Genomic DNA, 19788 nt, shown 5'->3' with positions numbered 1-19788 from the left:
GAAAGAAGTAAAGAAATTATGCAGTCTGCCAAAACTATTACTTTTCTTGATTAACTTTATTCTTGTAACTTTCAAGATTTTTTTTAAAGGATTTTTCCTTCATAAAATGCTTTTTTGCCTGTCTCATACTTCTCCCTCGAATATTTTTGTAATTTAAAAATAAAAGGACTAGTAGGGTGCCGTTTGCCCTCCCTTTCTGGCAGCGTTCCTCTATTTCCACTTTTGGTTGGAGATCACAGTAATCCAGCGTGTTGTGGAAAACAGTTCTCCCCGGAGGGACATCTGGCTCTTTGATGCACTCCACAGGCAGTTCTCTTGGCAGCTCTGGAGATGCCACTGAAAGATCTGGCACGCTCCTGTTTAGATGAAAGTAAGAAAATCCCTTGTTAGTGATGTACAGAGTAAGATATTGGTTATTGCACCAAATTGTTTTGGTCCTGCTCACATACTTCTGACAGTAAATATTAGCACAGAGGAGATTTTTTTTTTTTGCTGGTTATGAGTGTGGAAGAAAGTAAAAAGGTCTGCAAATACAGAATCAGTAAAGGCAGAAAAGGAAAAAAAAAATGCAAAATTAGTTAAGTAGTTGCAAAAATCTATTAAAAGGCAAGGGGAAAACTGAATGGGGATCATGAATGAAAAGTCAATTCCTACCCATCTAGTAAAATGAAAAGAAGAGACATGTTACGAGAATTGCTGAGCTCTTACCACTGACCTGGCGAAGAGCACGCGTGTGAGTGAGTAATCGCCGGTGAACAGGAGTTATACGGTGTAGGCATTGGAGATTGCTGCTGCTATCTCTTTATTCAGTGTTGCATTGTTTGACTACCTTCACATTTTTGTTGGCTTTAGTACATTTTAGTTCAACAGGCAAGTGGGGTCTTACTTGGTTCCAAAGGGCAGGATCTGTTTTGATGGACCACGTTAGTGAGAAGAGTTTCTCATGTGTATTTGCTCTGCTCTGAATATACGCATGGATAGCCACCAGCTGGTCATTCATCCCCCACGAACATCCTCAATGCAGCTGTCCATGCTGTAATCTGGACATTCATTATTCAAAGTTGGAAGTGCTGGGAAGAAGAGTTGTTTCTCATTGCTCCCCCAAGAAAGAGAAAGGCTGCCTGATGGCAGCGTCTGTGGCATTCGGGTCAGAATTGGCACGTGCTGCTCTTGTAACAGGTACACGAGTGAGCTGGCCGCTCGCCCTGCCAGCTGAGCAGATTGCAACAGCAGCAGAGGAAGGGAGGAGATTTGAAAGAGCAGGGCAGATGGCACCAGGGGCTTTAAGAAGTGGCCCCAAGAAAAAAAAAAAACTCCATGATGGGAGATGTTGGCATCTACTGTTACTCAACCAGGAAAGTACGTGTGCCTTTACAACAGCCTGGAACGAGATGCCATCTTCTGAAGCCAGGGAGCTGAAACCTGTTGCCAGCCTTGATTATAGAGGACCCTGAGGTATCGTAGTCTGTTAGGTTCTATGTAGGGAGCCAGAAGTTCCATGTATAAAAATTCATCTGCTGGAAAAAAATTATTTGGGAGATCTTTTAATGTGCTGAAATACCTACTTCATTCAGAATTCTCTATGTACAAAATCCATACCTATAAAAGCATATTTTGAGACGGAGTTATGGGTTGACTAAATACAGAAGTGATTAAAAAAAAAACCACACCAAACCAACACCTTTGACTAGTGCAACTAGTATTGTAATAGTCTCTTAGTTTCGTTCCTTCTAGCAGTATTCTCTACAGCACTTTTTCGCCACCAGTTAAACATTTTGTTTTCACATGAAACTTGAGTACTTTTCTTCCATGGTGTGTTGAAGACCATTAAACAGTTTTAACACACAGGTTTCAGAAATTCAGTTCAGTTAACCGCTGTCTTTATTACTTTCAGGAGTGAAACCTTGAACACACATTAGTCATTTTGCCATGAAAGATCACCATTGACTTCTGTGAGGCCAAGATTTCACTTACGTATTCCCACCTTGAAAAGCAAAAATCAAAAAAACATTATTTAGCTTAAGAGTTTATATGTCCAGACTCTATGGACACTTTATTTTATCTTTACCAGATGGTATGTCTCTACGTAGCCATTTCTGATAAAGCAGTCCCTACTTGGCATTTTTGACACTGTCTTTCTGTGTGATAGTTCTGAATTGCAAAAGACAGAGAATCGAGGAGGCAAGGAAAGGTATTTGCCAGTAACATTTATGGCTTCGAAATACTCGTTAGCCTACCCCTGCTCATTGCCTTCCATCCAGCTATGGCCATAGTTATACTACAAATTGTGTCTGAGGAGGGGTTTTTTGATACTTCAGGTGCCTCGAACAAGCCCAATGTTGTACTCATCAGGCTTATCAATTTTTAGCCATTTTATTAGATACAATATATATTGATTAAAAAAAATTACAATTTTGAATCTTTTCAGTATCTTTGAGAAGAAATTACTTGGAGCGCTTGACATTTTAATGCAGTTTGTCTTTTCAAATAGATTTGGCTTCTAATGCATGTGACAACAGGACTTTGCTCTTCAGTTAGAGCATACATTTCAGAGTAGTTGTTACCTAAAATATTATCATAAGGCATAAGAAAACACACGATTTAAGTTGCCTTTCATGAACATAATTAAGAATTAATAAGCCTGTACCAGTGGCTAGTCCTCAGAATTTCCACTGTTTTGCCTTTTGTGACCCGTGTTATTAAAAGTCCATTATTTTTACAGACTTTATTAAATTGGATCTTATTAAAGCATTCTATATTTGCATTTGGTCTTTCATAATTCATTATTATTATGACATTTACTTTTTACCATCAGATCTGAAAACATATCATAAGCTACCCTTTTCTCTTGAAAGAAATGCTAATTTCAAACAGTCCTCTAATGGAAGAGAAAAGCTTTATCAGTTTTTTCATTTATTCAAGATCGTGTTAAGAATACTAATGCTAGACTTCTGTATGCTAATATCCGAGAGCTTTTTTTGGTCAAAAGCTTAGAATTATTGTTTTTAGACCACACTGCTAAGTATGTCACTGGCAGGGCACTAGTACAAAAGAAAATACAAATCTGAAGTACCACGTTTTAATTCTATGACTGATAAAAACAATTTCTTGATCTTTCATTCTTAAATATGCTTTCGTATGAAATTATACTATTTTTATACTTCGTCATGTTTACTAGTTTATGGCTCTACTTAGTTTCTCTTTAGAAGTTTTTAACAATTGATTTAGCGTGATCATTTGGTGGTGGTTTTGAATTATAGCCGGCAGAATAGTGTAACAGGAAATTGAATTCTCCATCAAATAAATCACTGTCTTAACCAGTTACTTATTGTTTTAATTTAGACAATCTGGGTTCTATCATATTTGTAAATATTCTCATAATTTAATCATAAAAAGGGAGAAAGAGCTCTAGAATTGAATGCCGAAGCCTAGATGTTAAACAGTAGATAACACTCAGTGAAACTGCTGAATTTAGCATAATTTTCTTTTTTAAACTCACTTCAAAAACACCGCTACAATGTTAACTTTTTTTCCCCACGTAGGTTTCTGACGATGTGCACTAGACACTTCGGGAGTGTTGTAGCCCAAACAATTCGAACTCAGAAGACAGACCAGTTTCCACTTTTCCTTATTATTATGGGAAAACGGTCATCTAATGAAGTATTGAATGTAATACAAGGTACAGTTCTCGCTTTGTATTCAAAGTAGTACTTATGTGAATATTGAAACTGTTAGAAGACATCTTTGCTAACTGTTTCTTTTTTAAGATGTTGAGAATATGAATTTATTTCGCACAAGGAACTTCAGTTGCCATTGTATAAATAGCTACTATTCATAAATGTGTTAATTAACATAGTATTAGTTGCCATAACTGTAGTAGAATCATAGTTTAAGTTTTTCAGTTTTGTTAAAGTAGAAGCCATATCTCCTAAGTAAGGAGCTACACTTAGTTTTCCAAATTTATATCCATATAAATTACTGATTTCCAAAAGATTTTGGCTGCACTTCTTGTGTAGTGCCAGAATGCATTTCCTTCTCTGTGTGTAGTTCCTTGTTAACATGTGGACTCCTGTTGCATGTAGTGGGCTAATATTTGAACATGAGTTGCTTTTTCAGACCTGCCTACAGTGTTGAGACCCCAAATAGGATCAGAATTTTAAGTTGCTAATATAATCTCACATAAATGAAGCTTTCTGGCTTACACGAGCAGTTCTTTCTGGCATAACCATTCCTCTGATTTCACTGACAGCAAGATGACTTAGATGTGGAGTGAAGCCCTTTGACTGCTGTTCTTAGTAACTCTTCAAATTAAAACACATCAAAGAATGGCTGCCTCTCATTTCTTCTGCTTTCTCCACAAGTTTGCCTTCATGACACTGTGTCCTCATTTATTTATTGCTTATATCTAGCAATCCTTATTCTAATCTCCTTATTTTCCTGAGGACATTCAGCCTCAGGAAATACTGCCTTTTGCAGACAGCATTACTGTTTCTTTCTGCATGTGGGATTAACCACTTTCTTGAGGAATCTGCAGTGCTCCTTCCTATGGCCAAAATTGTGAATTTTGAATGGATTTTGTCTCCTTAGTGCAAGGTACAGCACAACACTAATTCATGGTACTCCTGTCACTTAATAAACTTATTTCATACAAATAACCTTATAAATAGATTTTCTTGTTTTTATAACTCTGTGGCATAGTTCAGCATGTGTACAACTTCAAGCACCTGCATTATCCCACTGAAGTCAGTGGTGCTTACTGGCTTAAATTACTTAACTGTTTTAGCAACTTGGTGACTGAAAGTCATAACATAATGCAGCTTTATATTATAAAATAATCCAAATTATTTCATTGCGTTCATTAAGTTTTAATGATTTTTCAGGTTTTCTGCAAACAGTCTTTTGAATTAAACTAAACTGATCATCTATTGCAGCCTCACTTAAATTGAGCTTTTAACAAAAATCAAGGGTGCTGTGCTTGTTATTTTCCCATTAATTGGGACACTGGTATCTTTTAACAATATGCCCTCAATGAATGGTAGTCTCTGAAGTCATGCGTGTTGTAGCATGCGGGATAACATTTTCTGCTAAGGTAGCAAATGCTAGAAATAGGAACAATGAGGGCTTTTCAGGGCTGGGTGAGAAGGCATGTTTACAGAAGAGATACAATACAGAAACTTAAGTCCCAGTGGCGTTTATTGAAACGCAGACGGTCTAAGTTTGCTTTCAATTTTCATAGTTTCCAACCCCAGGAAAAAATAGGGACAGTTTTGTTTTCTTTAGTGGTACTGAGGCTTCTGGTTAGTTTACTCCTTTTAAAATTTTGACCAGCATCACCAAAATAAATCTAGCTCGTTGGTATCGTTCTGCGAATGTCCGAAGACTGCTTAGGTTGCCAGGTGTTAAGAGTTTATAGTTGTAGACCATTTCTCGTGGTCTAAGACCTTTTAACTGCTATGACAGGTGGCTCTAATGGGTAGTCTAGTCATCAGTTTAAGAAGAGAAAGCAAAGACTGAGCGTATCTTGGTAGGAAATTCAACTAATCTTCCAGTCTTACTGAAGACCAGAGGCACTCTGGTAGAAAAATGTGAGGAGGTATCTATTTTCCTGTGCATGTGCTGTATTTCTTGATACATACACAGATGACTTACTTTTCTGCTGTTACTAGCTTTACAAGTTTTATCAGAAGTAAATACACTGAAGAAAATATATTGTAATATTTGAAGTTTTACTACTAGTTATACCTGAATAAAAATGTGTGCGCACACATCCATTCAATCACTGTATTCTGGTTTTTTTCCATTTTTTAAAACCAATCCACTTGGATGCTGCTGCCAACATCCTACCTTTTGTTACCTGACTAAGCAATTGCTTCAGTCTCCCTGATTATACCTGGGAATTTTAAAACTGTAAAATCAATTTCATGTCAGGGAACCCCAGATATAGGAAAGGTTATAAACCTTTCCTCTAACATCAGTGATTAAAAGAAAAAATAGAGTTATTCCATGCAAGCAGAAAAGCAATTGTTCAGATTTGAACCACCTGAAATTTTAGCCTGTGATCAACATTTGTTTGTAAAACCAATTTCGAATTTTCTATAAAAAGGCAAACTAAAAGCATTCTGTTGAGATACTTGCATTTTCGACTCTGTCTTTCTTTTTAAAGTCTGGCTATTTCTTATGGATTAGTTGTAAAAGGACTTCTTTTTTGTTTAATAACTTTAATGATACGAAGTTCAGCTATCTTCCGTTGTTGCTAGGTAACACAACGGTGGATGAGCTAATGATGAGGCTGATGGCTGCAATGGAGATCTTCAGTGCCCAGCAGCAGGAAGACATAAAGGACGAGGTGAGCATCGAAAGCTACTGCAGATACCTATTGGCTTCCACAAATCACTGGGGATTCAGAATTAACCAGGTGTTTCTTTAGCCAATGAAGTTGGGTATGATGTGGTTTAGTGTCGCTTCCATCATCAGAGATTAAAAATTTTAAGTCTCCTTTGTGTATTTATTTGGGTCTCTCAAAAAAACTCCTCCTTATTGGTTTACTGTCATTTTCAGTTTGTTTCCTTTTTCTGAATATTAGTCACGAGTAACTGTTTACATTTACAGCGGTATTATACAGCTTAGTGTGCTCATACAAGGAAACGACAATCAGTTTTTTTCCCAATGACCAGCTTCAAGTCATAGGTAGAAAACAAAAATAGATTAGATTAAGATATATCTTAAATATATACGTTTAAAAGGGGATTGAAAAGCAACCTTAACCAGAACTACACCAGTTCTGAATCACCATTCAGAACAACACAGAATGGGTGATGACAAGACTTTTCAAAAACAGTGTTTCAATTACATAGGAGTAGACACAGTGAGGTATACAGTTGAGAGATGTTTATCTGTTACTCTATAAATTGAGAGTGACATTTTGAAGTAATGAAGTACTTAGTTAGGAATTTATAATAATAGGTGTGTTGCCATTCAAGATTATTCTTATCCTGTTGTATAGACATTGATTGACAATAATTCACTAAACACATTCTTCACATTTAAATCTTGTATCTCATTAGTACGAGATTTACCGATTACGGTTATAATAATATGAAGGCATGGTATCTGCACAATATCTGTAGTTTGTTTTTTCTTCTTTATTTATGCTACCTGTAATTCATTGGTAAAGAAATTGACTTTAATTTTGTTAATACTGAACACAAATTTTAATATGAGGATTACAACAAAAATCCAAGGCACGATATAATTGAATTTTTTATTGCATTTTAACAGGAATATGTCGGCTATGGGGTTTTTTAATGCTTTAATAAGAAGGTAAAATTCACATCACAGATTAGTTCCAAGAAAGGTTCAGAACTGGAAACTATAAAAGCTGACAGAAAGGAAGAAAAGAAGGAAATAAAAGGATATAAGGGCAGAGAGATAAGAGCAAATAAGGGATAGGAGAAGGAACTAGAAGTAGGAGTGATAGGAGTAGAATAGAGGGAGGAACAGGAGACCAGAACAGTTGTCCAGAGCGGGGGAGATCAGTATTTAGGAGAGAAGAAGGTCAGATAGTGATAAACCTGTCCTAAGAGGATAAAACCAGGTGGGTTTGCAACCGAGAAAAATCTGAGCGTAAGGGAGACAAAGCTTAAAGCAAGAGATTACTTGGTAGCCTTGAGGCCATGATCGCAGAACCGGGAACTGGCTTCTGCGCCCAGAGCTGCCGTGGGTCCTTCCCTGGACGGCCAAGACCAGTGTCAGTCCAGTAATGTATGTCCCCGCAGTGGTGATATGGATGTCTCCTGACTTCTCACTCTAGGTGCTCTACTTTCTCGAAGTGTGTAGGGAGAATGGCAAAGTAATTTTTATACATTCCTCTCAAATCTACCTTTGTCCAAGTCTTCTGTAGTCTTTTGTCACATTTCCTTTTGGTTTTTCTGTCACTGAGAGCACTAGTGACATTTCTTCCCCAATGGGAATTTTTTCTAACACGCTTTGACGTTCAGAAAACTAATGGAAAATTTCATAAACTTTGGGGGCAGGGTTCCTTCCAGACGCTATGGGTTCTATATACAAATAGGATATTTACTTATACCTTGGCTCCACTTGTAACAAGCACACCAAAAAGGTGATCTTGGACACTTTCACCTTTGAAGCAGGAAGTTTAAAAACAAAAAAATCACCTCGCTTTATGAAATTATTATTCCAGAGAGGGAGTATTTGACAAGCAGTCTGTACTCAATAGAGGGCTTTAGCCTGAAAAAAAAAATATTGTCTTTTTGTGGTTTGCTACATAACATGTAGCTTTCTTGTAAGTCTTGTACTTGACAACTTCAAGTGTTCAAACATCAACACCTTTTCTTTTTTAAGATCTTATTGCAGTTGGTGCAATTTTTTCCCAAATATTACAACAGCGAACAGGATACAGAGTCCGGTTTCTGTTACTGTTTTCTTAATAGCAACAGTAAGTCATCATAAAACCACAAGAAGATAAGCAGAAAATTCTTTTGTGTTTTAAAAAGAGAAGTCATCTGTATAGCTTCGCTGTAAACAGAAGTGTGTGTGAGAGAAAAAGAACTGGAAACACTTGTAAATAACAGCATGAAATCATTAATGAGTCAGTTTATGCAGTTGAACTTCTCCACTTTGGATTTTTAACTTGCATGCACATGAAAGCTTCCAACACAGCTATTGCATAATTCTGTTTAGCACAGCATGTTTTGCAGTGCCCTCTGATGGTTATTTCAGTACAGGATGACTATTACCACTGCCAGCTCACGGTGCAGGTGTTCGCCGTGACGCTGGCTGGAGCTGTTCGGGCATCGCCTGACAGTCAGTTCCCTGTCTCTGGTCGTGGGCTGGCGGCGTAGGCGGGATGCTCGGAACAGCGTCACCGGCTTACCTCACCTGAGCGAAGTGAGTCACTTCACTAGCTGGTGGGAGTGGTAAGGTTCGCTAAATCCTGTGCTTTTGTATCCGTGTATTAGCAAACTTTACTGGTGTAGCCTCACAAAATTTTAATCAGGCAAATTTGGGGCATATTTCTATAATATCAAGTGCTAAAATAGCATCATTTAACCAGCAATTGGATTTAATTTCTAGATGTGTATATTGTGTTTGATTAAGCTTTTTCTTACATAGTCTCCAAAGAAATACCTTAAAAACACCGAGATGCATACGTGTACTCATAGTAATCCGACGTACCTGTCTTGAGGTACAGTGGCGTGTAATTTAGGCACCCATTTTCTCTCCCAAGCTTTCTTAAAGGGAGATCAATCTGCCGTCCCGTTCTTTTCCCTGCCCCTCCAAGGCATCTGGGTCAGTCATGAGCCATTGGGCCTGTTGCTTGCTGCCTGTCAGCTGCGTTGACCAGATGGCATTTTGGAAACTCCTGCCCCTTTTGGACCACACTGTTGACATGCCATTGTAGATAGGTGGTCTAGCTGTCGTACTGTCTGGTTTTGTAAATTTGCTATTTAAATTGCCATAGTAACAAGCCACAAATAATAAAATAGGATCAGCAGCATGCTGACTTTGTGCTCACGTGTCACTTCTGATAAGAAGTGGCCAATGGATCATTAAATGGTGGGCTCAGTGGCAACAACAGCAGCAAGGCCAGTTGGCCAGGACAGGGTCCCACCCTTGTCAGTGGAGTCAGGTCTAGGGTCTGAAGTCCAACCTCAGGCTGTGTATGCAGCATTACTCCGAGGCTACACTAACGATTTCATACAGCTGATGGACATATTTTCCTTTTCTGACCATGTTTGCTCCTCTGGCCCACGCTACAAATGTTGATACCAACTACTGTTCAGGCAGGGGGGCTGAGGATTTTTGCAAAGAGGAAATAAACACCACTAAGGAGTTTCTCCTGTAAGCGAAAGAGGGTGTCGCGGAGCAGGGACAACCAGCCTTTGCCACTGTTGATCAAGGTGTGAAGTGAGATTTTTCGGGGACCGACTTCGAAAAGAGTGCATAGTATCAGTTCCTCTTAAGTGTCAGTGCTTGATGCTGGACTTAGGAAACAAATAATAATTGTAAAATATTGTATGCCCTGGAATGTCCATTTTCACACACCCTGTTAGCTTGCTTACTTTAACTGGATAGTTAAATAATCATCTCAGCGTGGTATGATGGGCCCAAATAGATCCGAGTTAGTTCCTTTGTGAGATTAATGTGAAGAGATACGTGATTAAATCCTGGCATTACAGCGCAACACACCTGTTCCGGGCCGGTCCTGAACATTTTTTCTCCATTGCCTGAGGAGGAGGCTTCTCAAAGGATTACAGTAACACTTTTTGACAAGCTTATACAGGGTGGAGTTTCCACGTAATGACAGGGCTCATTTGATGATGTCTCAGTAATGCATTCTTTTTATTTTTGCTGTCAACATTTATTACAGTAGATGCATTGACTGTTACACAGCTGGTCCAACTTGTCCACATTTAAGTAACAGTAGGTCTCTTGTCGTGTTTATTTTTGTCGTTACGCAACACTAGCACTCCTGCTCTCGGATTAGACTTCAAGGTGGAATTGGTGGAATTGTAATACCCACGGTTGCTTCAAAAACCTTCTTATTTTTACAAATACCAGTTAAAACCTTCAATTCACTTTAAACTATGTCTGCTGACACACTGTTTTCTTTAGTGTAAAAGAGAGATACTTAAGAATTTTTAAACTGGAAGAACTGTTGTAAACAGGCTCTGACTGAAGATAAGCTGTAGAAAAATGTAGACCTGCAGGGTCACCATCTTTCCTGTCTGATCTTAGCTGACATCTCGTCTCCCCAGATACTGCACAGCGTGAGGAAAATGTAGGTCCTTCCTGACCAATGTCTGGATGGGGATTTAAAAAATATGTAAAAGAAAACAAAAACTCCAGAACAGCAACATAAATTCACCTTCTTTTCCCTGCCACAGCTCTTTGTAAAAGTGTGCTTGCGTGTCCATCCCAGCACTCTCTTGTGTTAGATGGGGCTTTACTGGCCAAGTGTTATTTTCATAACTTTGCATTAAGAAGCCTGGTATCACCACGTCTTCCTCCTCTTCTGCCTCGCTGCCGTCAAACGTAAGGGATTTCCTTCTTTTTTTAGATATGATAATTTAACAGTTTTAGCTTCCAACACCTTTTCTCCGTCTTCTTCCAAAGATACACCTCTCAGCCACAAAGGAAGCTAAAGGGGATCGGTCCTAGTGCATTTTCTCCTAATCTGTGGTCTGTTCGTCTGTTCTTCCTTCATGCCAGTTGCTTTTCTCCACTCCTTACCTGCAGCTGAGTTCTCCAGTTAGGGGATGGCCTCGGTGCTTCCATCAGCTGTGCAGGAGACCCCTGCAATTTCTGTTTAGGCACTGAAGCTCACGTTAAAATCGGTAGAAATTAGGCATCCGAATACCTTTGATAATCTGTGTTCCATCTAACACTGTCATGTGTATCATGGTATATAGTATTTGCACGACAGGAGGTTATGAGAATAAATACATGAAATTCATTAAATTCCAAAGCGCAAAAGCATTATGGTGATGACAGCCATCTAACGAAGACTGTGATTTAACCCCTCAAAAAATCCAATTAGCACATTTACTAATTATTACTAGTTATAACTAATTAAACTACAGTAATCAAAATTTATTTGATTAAATTTTCCAATTTTGTGTTTGTAATATGATAGCACCCCAAACGATCGGTTTCCCATTGTGCACTTCACTGCACTGACACACCAGCAGATACGAGTGCCGCCTTCGAGAGTTTACGGCCTGTTTTGAACTTTGACAAAATGCAAGGTAACGACAGAGGAAAGCAAAGATAAAATGAAAATATCTTTAGTTCGGGTGACTTTTCGGCTATACATGTTGATGGCTCCAGTCACTGAATAGTCGCTTAGTTTCTCTTAATAAACAGCAGCTTTCCCTGCTATACAGCCCGGGTGGGTAGGTGTTGTAGCAGGACTGGCTGGCTTGTTTCCTGTGGAAAGTCACTGCAGGACTGCTTCTTGAAGGTTTGGGGTTTGTTTTCTTTCTTGTCGCTTGAGGTAATTCCCAAAAATCTGTATCTGGAACTGAGCTTTCAGCCTTCCATGTAGACAGGCAGGATCCTCCGGTGGTTCTCCATTGTTCTGCCCCCTCGCCCTGCCCCGTCCTGCCTCCCCATCTGAGGTTCTGCCACCACAGAAACTTTCATTTGCTTTGTCTTCATTGTTCTCATGTGCCCAACACATTCTGTGTACACTTTTTTCTTCTATATATTCCCCCTCGTGTATGTTTAAGTTATACAATGTGCAAGTCTGTCATCTTAGTGAGTCAAATCAATGTCTTCCTTGCACTGGTTTGTTTGGACAAAAGGGTGTTTCTCTTTAACGCTACCATGAATAGCCTTAAGCACTTGCAGATTTTAATTTCAGGAGTGGTTCAGTGAAATGAACTGTCTTTCAGATAAGCACTTGTAAATACTCTCTTTTTTTTTCTTTTTTTTCTTTCTTGTAACAGCTATTCACTCACTGATGCTCTGAGAAATGTCTTCTGCTCATGGTTATCTTCTCAAGTTCCGTCTCATCTGGTTTTACTTCACAGTAAAACTGATCCCAAAGGCCGATGGGGAATAAAGTATAACACATCTCCCTGAGACAAATGAGGTGCAAAGCTGATTCCTGGGGTTAAATTATTAAATCCTACCTCCAGAAACAACAACAATAAATAAAAAAAAAGCTCGGAAGGGCCAATGCTGACTTTTCCAGCAAAATATCCCATCTAAAAAGCCAATTTTTTTTTGGTCCTGTGTATTTTTTACCCTGTATAATCTGCAGGAAAAGGGGGCATTGCTGTCCTAAATGCAATTGGGAATCCCTCTTTGCCATCATCCTACATCTGAAAATGCCTGCTATTAGGTGCTTCAGGGGTAACTTCAAGAAATTATTCAGGGAATGATTATTGGAGAGAGTTACCCTAATTTTTTTCTTAACCTCATCTGTAAGTTTCTCTTAGTCTTGTAGCTCTGGATATAACTCAAGAGAAGGTTTTATCTGGTCCGTATCTTATGAATATAAGTGTTTACTGTTTTTGTTATGACTTCACATCTGTAATATGCATGAGAGCAAAGGAAATTCATAGCTGAAGAATATATTCTGTGGATAAATGCAATTTTTTTTTAAAGTATCAACTTTCCATTGAATGAATGCCCCCCCTATTGTTGCATTGTCAAAACGGGAAGGCAGAGATCCGTGACTTTTTCCCTTTAAGGAGCAAAGGAGAGTTGTCTCCTCGTCTCATGCCCAAACCCTCTGGGATGTGGGTGGTTTGCATTCACACCAGCCTTGGGGAACTGCTGTGGAATTCAGAAATGCTGAGTGTAACCCCCGTTTCTGATGAAGGCTTTTTAGGTGACCTGGGATAAGACGTTGTCCATTCACACCTTGGTTTCTTGAAAAAGGAAGATGGCAATTTTACCTTCTTTGCAAAAGTATTGTGGAGATGCATTTATTAATGTTCGGTCAACGCTGCAGTTTAGGTAGGGTTTAACAGGAAAGCTGTCAGCTACCTCAGATTTTGTTAATGGATAATACTTATGACATTTTTTTATTAATTATTAGTGGTATGACTATTCCTTTTTTCTTCATGTGTTTGTTCTTTGTTAGTGCAATGAAAGATTCTCAGTAAAATTTTTTCTTCTACTTTTTCTGTCCCCATTATGAAATTTCTTTTGTTGCCTTTGGTAAACTTGAGTCATCCTCATACTTTGTATGGTTTCTCTGGAAGAAGAGATGACTAAAATAACAGACTGCATTACAAGAAGAACTGCAGTCTGTAATGTTTAAAATTTGTCTAAGGTGTAACTCTGAACCAGAGAATATTACCATTTTGCCATAATCTCCGTAGAGGAGGTGGTTCCTATAGAGTGTGAGCAGTATTAACAAAACACAGAAGTAGGTACAAAGAGACATTTCATAGAATTACATCTTCTTCTTACCTAAAGAAATCTGGATTCCAGATTTGTTTTTAAGGTCTGTTTCAGTAAGAACAGTATTGTTTCAATGCGGTGTAAAGCTTGGTGGCATGGTAATTTACTTTTAGATGTGGCTCACATATTTCTGTGAGGACCAGGCAGTCATGCGTAGTAATTCTTCACATTCCTGACATCTTTTTCATAATCCACTTTTAGGACGATGATAACTGTGCTGAATAGGGAGGAAAGAAATCTTTTTTTTTTTTTTTTTAATGCCTGGAATTCATGTTTAGATTCTTATTGTAGAATCTATAGTGTCAGTATTTTTTGCAGTTATCCAGATTATATAAATTAAACCAATTTCAAAAATTCTTCAGTAAAGCTCTCTGTAGGTAAATGAATCCTCTGCTCAGCACAAGTAACTTCTAATAACTTCCTTGAGTTTTCTAGACAGTCTGTAAAATGTAAAATAAAAGCCAGTACTCAATTTCTTATAACTCTGATTAGGATATATTTTTGGAGTGAGTTTTTAACAATTTTTATAAATTTTTACTTTTTGAGGGTTGGTTTTGATTTGCATTTGTTCGGGGGTTTTTTTGTAAACTAAAGTAACTCTATGTTAATTGCTAGCCGCCTTTGATGAAGGAAAGAGCCTATAGTTGCAATAGTTGCATCTGATCTTTCAGTTTTCTCTTGGGCATTACTGGACTTGTGTGACCTTTGAAATTCAGTTAGTGAGTGATATATGAAGATGCAAAACATGACAGTTAAATAGGTTCTCTCTGAAACAATTCTTAATATTTTTGAAATGCTTGTCCTCTTGCAGTTTGCCTGAAGTCATCTTCTTTTAGTAGGTTGGTTTGGGAAGATAGTTTTAGTTCTCACCATTTTAAGATTTAAATTTATGGTATGCTTATGGAAAGTCTCAGTATAGATAGTACAAATCTTTTTCTTTTACTGTTACATCCCATCTATGAGAAGAGTTGGAAAAACCTCTGTGTATTCCAGAAGCTTTCCTCATTTTTGAATAACAAAAATCAGAGCTGTTTAATTATTTCAACATCCCCTCTTCTCATAAATGGAATATTAACGTAGGGGAGTTTCTGCTATCGGGTTTGAGTTAATTTGTGAAGGTATTCCATGAACGTAGCACATAAAAGCTTATCAAGGTCCAGAGAAGCCAGGAGGGGAATGGGTTCTTTGGTGGTTATTGTCCTTTTTACATTTTGCAAGAATTACTTCTACTCATGCCTTAGCTTTGCTGAACAAAGTGATGGTTTCTCTATCTTCTGTGAATGAAATTTAGGACACACTGATTGTAGGATAATCTTGGGTCCTGTTTCTATAAGGAAGAAGAGTTTCCTCTAAAAAGATCTTGTTACTTTCCAACTGGAGGTTGTATACCTTTTCCTGCAATTTGTCCTTTCCTCTTGTGGTCGCATGCTACTTTAGAGCTTTTTAACCACTAATACGTTAGAGTTTTGTTTGAGGAACATCTTGGCATGTTTGCATGACATGATAGTAACAGCTAACGTATGCTCCTCCCATTTAGAATTGGGGTTTTGCCAAGTAGTGAAGTTTTGGGGAGAAAATTGATCACTTTGCAAAACGATGCCTTTATGTGGAATAAACCTCGCAGATGAATGAAAAAATTAACTTAATTCTTCAAAGAGCAGTAGGTAATAGACTTTAATTTCTATGAAATACAGGGGACAGATTACCCCAGTGCAAGTGCTGTGTTACTGGTAACTACAGGTGACTGTGCTGAGCCCACCCGCAGTCTCACAGCTAAATCTTATAGATTTTTGTAGGGACCGGTGCAGCCTCCGCAGGGCTCTGGGAGGATTATAAGATGTAAGAGGAGTAAGCACAGGGGAGCAGCCGCTGTCTCTGGCTCCAGAAGCAGAGTTTGAAGCTATTGATTGTACACTTTGCTTTATCAGACATCACCCCCGTGCAGTTATTCCAGCTTTCGGGGATATCCAGTTCTTGATCCTCCACCGTATGGATGATGCCTCGCTTTGTAATTCACGTATTTTTAGTAAACCCTTATTTTCTTATGCTGTGATGGTTAATAAGACACTTTGCTAGGTTTGCTGGTTTGAAGTTGGCATGCTAACGTCATGTTTCTTGTCTGCCTGCATCTGCGTATTTGAGACAATTCAGAGCAGGACTTGCTACTTTCCCATCTTTGTATAATATTCAGCACAACGTGAACTGAGGCCTCTGGATGTTTAATAGTCATGGCCCTGGATGGATCCTACTGAGGGTGTTTTTACCAAGGAAGGACCTGGGAGCAGGCCTTCTCTCGCAGGACAAGCTATTAACTGCTGTCAGTCTGAGCGGAGAGCAAATTAAAATCCAGCCTCATCCTTTAAACCTCAGTCTGTCCTTCCCTGTTACAACACCGTCCAAATTGCCGGCTGCAGGAGTGAGATCCCTGCGAGGTCCTCGCCAGCCCCAGCCCACGCGTACCCCTCCGGCAACCCCTCCCTGGGTGGCTGGCGCAGGAGGAGGCTGCTCTGGTCCCGGAGTTGGCCGTGGCCCTGATAAAGATGGCAGGGCAAAGAGCCTTGCTACCAGATCCAACCCTCGGCCCAGGGCTCGGACACGCCGATCTGTTACACGGCAATTAAAACATAGCTTTAGGTAAGCCGTAATTTTTAAAGCCAAGGTCGCCCTTGAGGCATTTCTGAAATCATTGCTCGTAGCAGTAGTTAGATGAGTAAGGCAGTCGAATATTTTGAAGTCACTGGGGTTAAAGAGTGCTGGTGAACATAAAGATATATATCATATTGGTCCACTGTTTGCTGACATTTTTTGTTTTCTTTTGTTTTCCTTTTTTTTCCTTTAGGATGAGCGTGAAGCCAGAGAAAATGTGAAAAGAGAGCAGGATGAAGCGTACCGCATATCACTGGAGGCTGACAGAGCAAAGGTGTGTGCAGGGTGAAGGGATCGCGGGAATGTCGGGACGGGAACCTCGCCACACTTGGTGAAATCTCTCTGGTGCAGAGGACTGCCCGCCTTCAGTTCTGCTCTTAAGATGAGACGCTTGCTGTCGGAGCCATTATTGCCCTCAGTGGTTGTAAAATGGCACTCGATACAGTCACGAGGAGTAGACTTGCCTACATCTTTTTGCTAAAGCAGTCCTGGCCCCACTTAATAATAGAAGTTGGGAAAGGAATGACAGGAAAAGATCACTTAATAAATATCCTATTTCTTATATTAATTTCTACTGAAAAGTTGAAAAGTTTCTTTGCTTTTATAGAGCTAATGCACATCATTAAGCACAGCTGTGGAAAGTGAGGTAATACCTGTTTGATCGCTGTTTGTGTTTATTAGAGGGAAGCGCAAGAGAGAGAGATGGCAGAGCAGTTTCGCTTGGAACAGATTCGGAAAGAACAGGAGGAAGAACGTGAGGTGGGATGTTTTACCTTTTCTGACAACTTTTTGGATTCGTGAAGGTTATGGACATTGCAACTTTCATTCAACACACATTGCAACTTTAATTCAAAGTGTACTACTTATGTGAACATCAATTTTTTTAGAAACTGTTTTCCTACCATATATAGAAAAATCATAGTGCAGCTAAATCATTTTCATCCACTGTTTAATAGCTGTTCTATCATCTGGGTCACAATTACATCATCTGGGGCTGAATTACAGCCAGCTATTAGATAGGCCTGCTAACAGGAGATCCATGAAATGAGCTCCATAAATGGTGGAATCTTTGGGAACCTCTAACCTTGTTTCTGCAGGCACTCCTTTTAAAAATATAATGCCATGGAGCCCTTTCATTTCTTCTGGGAAGTAGCACAAAGCCTAACTGCATGCTGAACAAACAAATTGCCAACTTTAATTTGGGAGACAAAACACTTTTAAAAATTTTAAGAAAAAAAAAAATCCAAAATCTAGAAAATTGGATTTATGGTACCTTTTTAAATTTCTAAACAGTCTTCTACAGAATCTTCCTTAGAATGAAAATGGTGTTTAAACAAACACTTTACATCTCTAGGCCTCCATAAGAAAATAGAAACCATGTGCTGTGAAGAATACCGTGCCTCAAACTCTGTTATTTTGTAGATTCTCTTAATTTTTTATATTCTGAGGGTCCCAGTGCCTGTCAGAGATGGTTCCTGCAGCCTCTTTCAGGATCTAGGCTAGCTCTTGTCCTAGCTGTGTGTCTATGTAGGTATTTACATAAAGCATCATGTCCACGAATTTACTTACAGTGCCTTCCTCTTTTTCACCTCCTGGTAAAAAGGCTGGGGTACAGCCGTGTTTCTTCCCCTGAAGTCCCACCACATTTTGAAGGATAGGTAAAATGGACTAGTCATTCAAATATTTCCATCTGTTCTGTGAAGTTCTTGAAGTGTAAGTCCTTACAGAACTGTTGTGAAACACAGCTGATACTTGGAAAGGATTTTAAAACCCTTGAATAAAATTTTCAAAATAAAACTGATACTCTCATATAAATATCTTGACTGAAATCACAATTGATTGGGCGTTGTCATTTGACTTCTAGACATATTAGACTCTGTGAGCAAGTTGCTAATGAATACAAAGCTGTATCAGCATCCCTATTGAATATATATTTCCCAAGTATGTTTCCAGTATTATATCAAATATAAATAAAATATAAATATTGAAAATATTTATTCATTGATATAAAATATCAGAGTTCCAATATTTTTGGTGGACTTAATATAACTTCTTTGCTTTGACTCTCATTATGGAGATTTGAGATTTGGAATTACATTCTCATTTAATTCTCCACTTAGTTAAAGTCCTTGGAACTGATGGAATCCTGATAAATCACAGCCTTGCTTATTCCCCCCCTACACGTGACTTAAATGTATACTTGACATTTCAGTCTTGTGTACTTTGCTGATGTATGAAAAAATTGCATTATACAACTGCAAAAAAGTTGGCTATGAACACATTTATTATTCCCTGAGATAAACCCAATAAACAAACTGTATGAGCAATGCATTTGCATATATATTTTTTGACCAAGATAATTGCATTAAAAAACCTGAACCATTTAAGCATTCAAGAACCTTTTAAACAGTACTGCGTTGTAAATACTAAATTCAGTCCAAACAGTAGTGTTCAATGGTTTGGGAAAGATGCAGTCCACTACTTCTTTCTTATCCTACAGTATCTGATGACTTATTTAGCTCCTGTTGTTAACATAAGCCAAGAATGGAAGCTAAGACACAACTGAAGGAGCAATGCACAAAACTGCACTGTGAGAATTGTGTCAAGAATAACTGAAAGACGGCAATTCTGTGAGGTTAATCAAACATAAATCAGTACTGTAGCAGTAACAGACCATTGAGCAATCAGCTTACACTCACATTCAAGTAAGAAGTATGTTTTTCTTTTTTTTAAGTAATTTTGCACGCAGAGAAACAATAATTAATTCTGCTTTATTATATCTGCTCCTGAACCTTTTCTGATACCTTGGCCTTTTGGAAATCGTTTTCTTACGCAAAGGCTGCAAGGCTGGTCCACGTTATCAAAATATACCTGGGCTTCCCTGTTTTAATGTAGAGTGCAGTAATGAAAATAATAGGATCTGTTTGCTTAGTAGAACAAAAGGGATTTTAACAATAATGTTTACTAACACTCCCCATTTTCAAGTATACAGATTACTTATACTGAATTGTTCTGCAACAGTGTTTACTTACAGAGGTGGCTTTATGTTCAGTTTGTATATTTAAAATCTGACTATTGAGCTATTCACATACTGAACATCTTTTTATCAACAGACTGAAATTGCTTGTTCAGGTCCAAGAGTTATTAAGGTGATCCATCTCATCATTGTTTTCTGACTTGGTTTGCTGGTACAGAATATCCATT

The 19788-nt window shown here is 38.5% G+C and overlaps 1 protein-coding gene across 1 annotated transcript in view; it reads left to right on the top strand.

Annotated features, from left to right (window-relative positions):
* FAF1 (Fas associated factor 1) overlaps positions 1-19788 on the top strand; it is a 179193-nt gene that overhangs the window by 142043 nt on the left and 17362 nt on the right. Inside the window, exons 14-17 of the mRNA XM_075508737.1 lie at positions 3543-3679; positions 6258-6346; positions 16778-16858; positions 17266-17343. Of these exons, the coding sequence (XP_075364852.1) occupies positions 3543-3679; positions 6258-6346; positions 16778-16858; positions 17266-17343 (385 nt within the window). The remainder of the gene's footprint in view (positions 1-3542; positions 3680-6257; positions 6347-16777; positions 16859-17265; positions 17344-19788) is intronic.

Source organism: Mycteria americana, chromosome 7 (assembly GCF_035582795.1).
Source record: "Mycteria americana isolate JAX WOST 10 ecotype Jacksonville Zoo and Gardens chromosome 7, USCA_MyAme_1.0, whole genome shotgun sequence".
Classification (NCBI taxonomy): Eukaryota; Metazoa; Chordata; class Aves; order Ciconiiformes; family Ciconiidae; genus Mycteria; species Mycteria americana.
The sequence above is the reverse complement of the archived record's forward strand: the minus strand, read 5'-3'. Positions and strand labels throughout refer to the sequence as shown.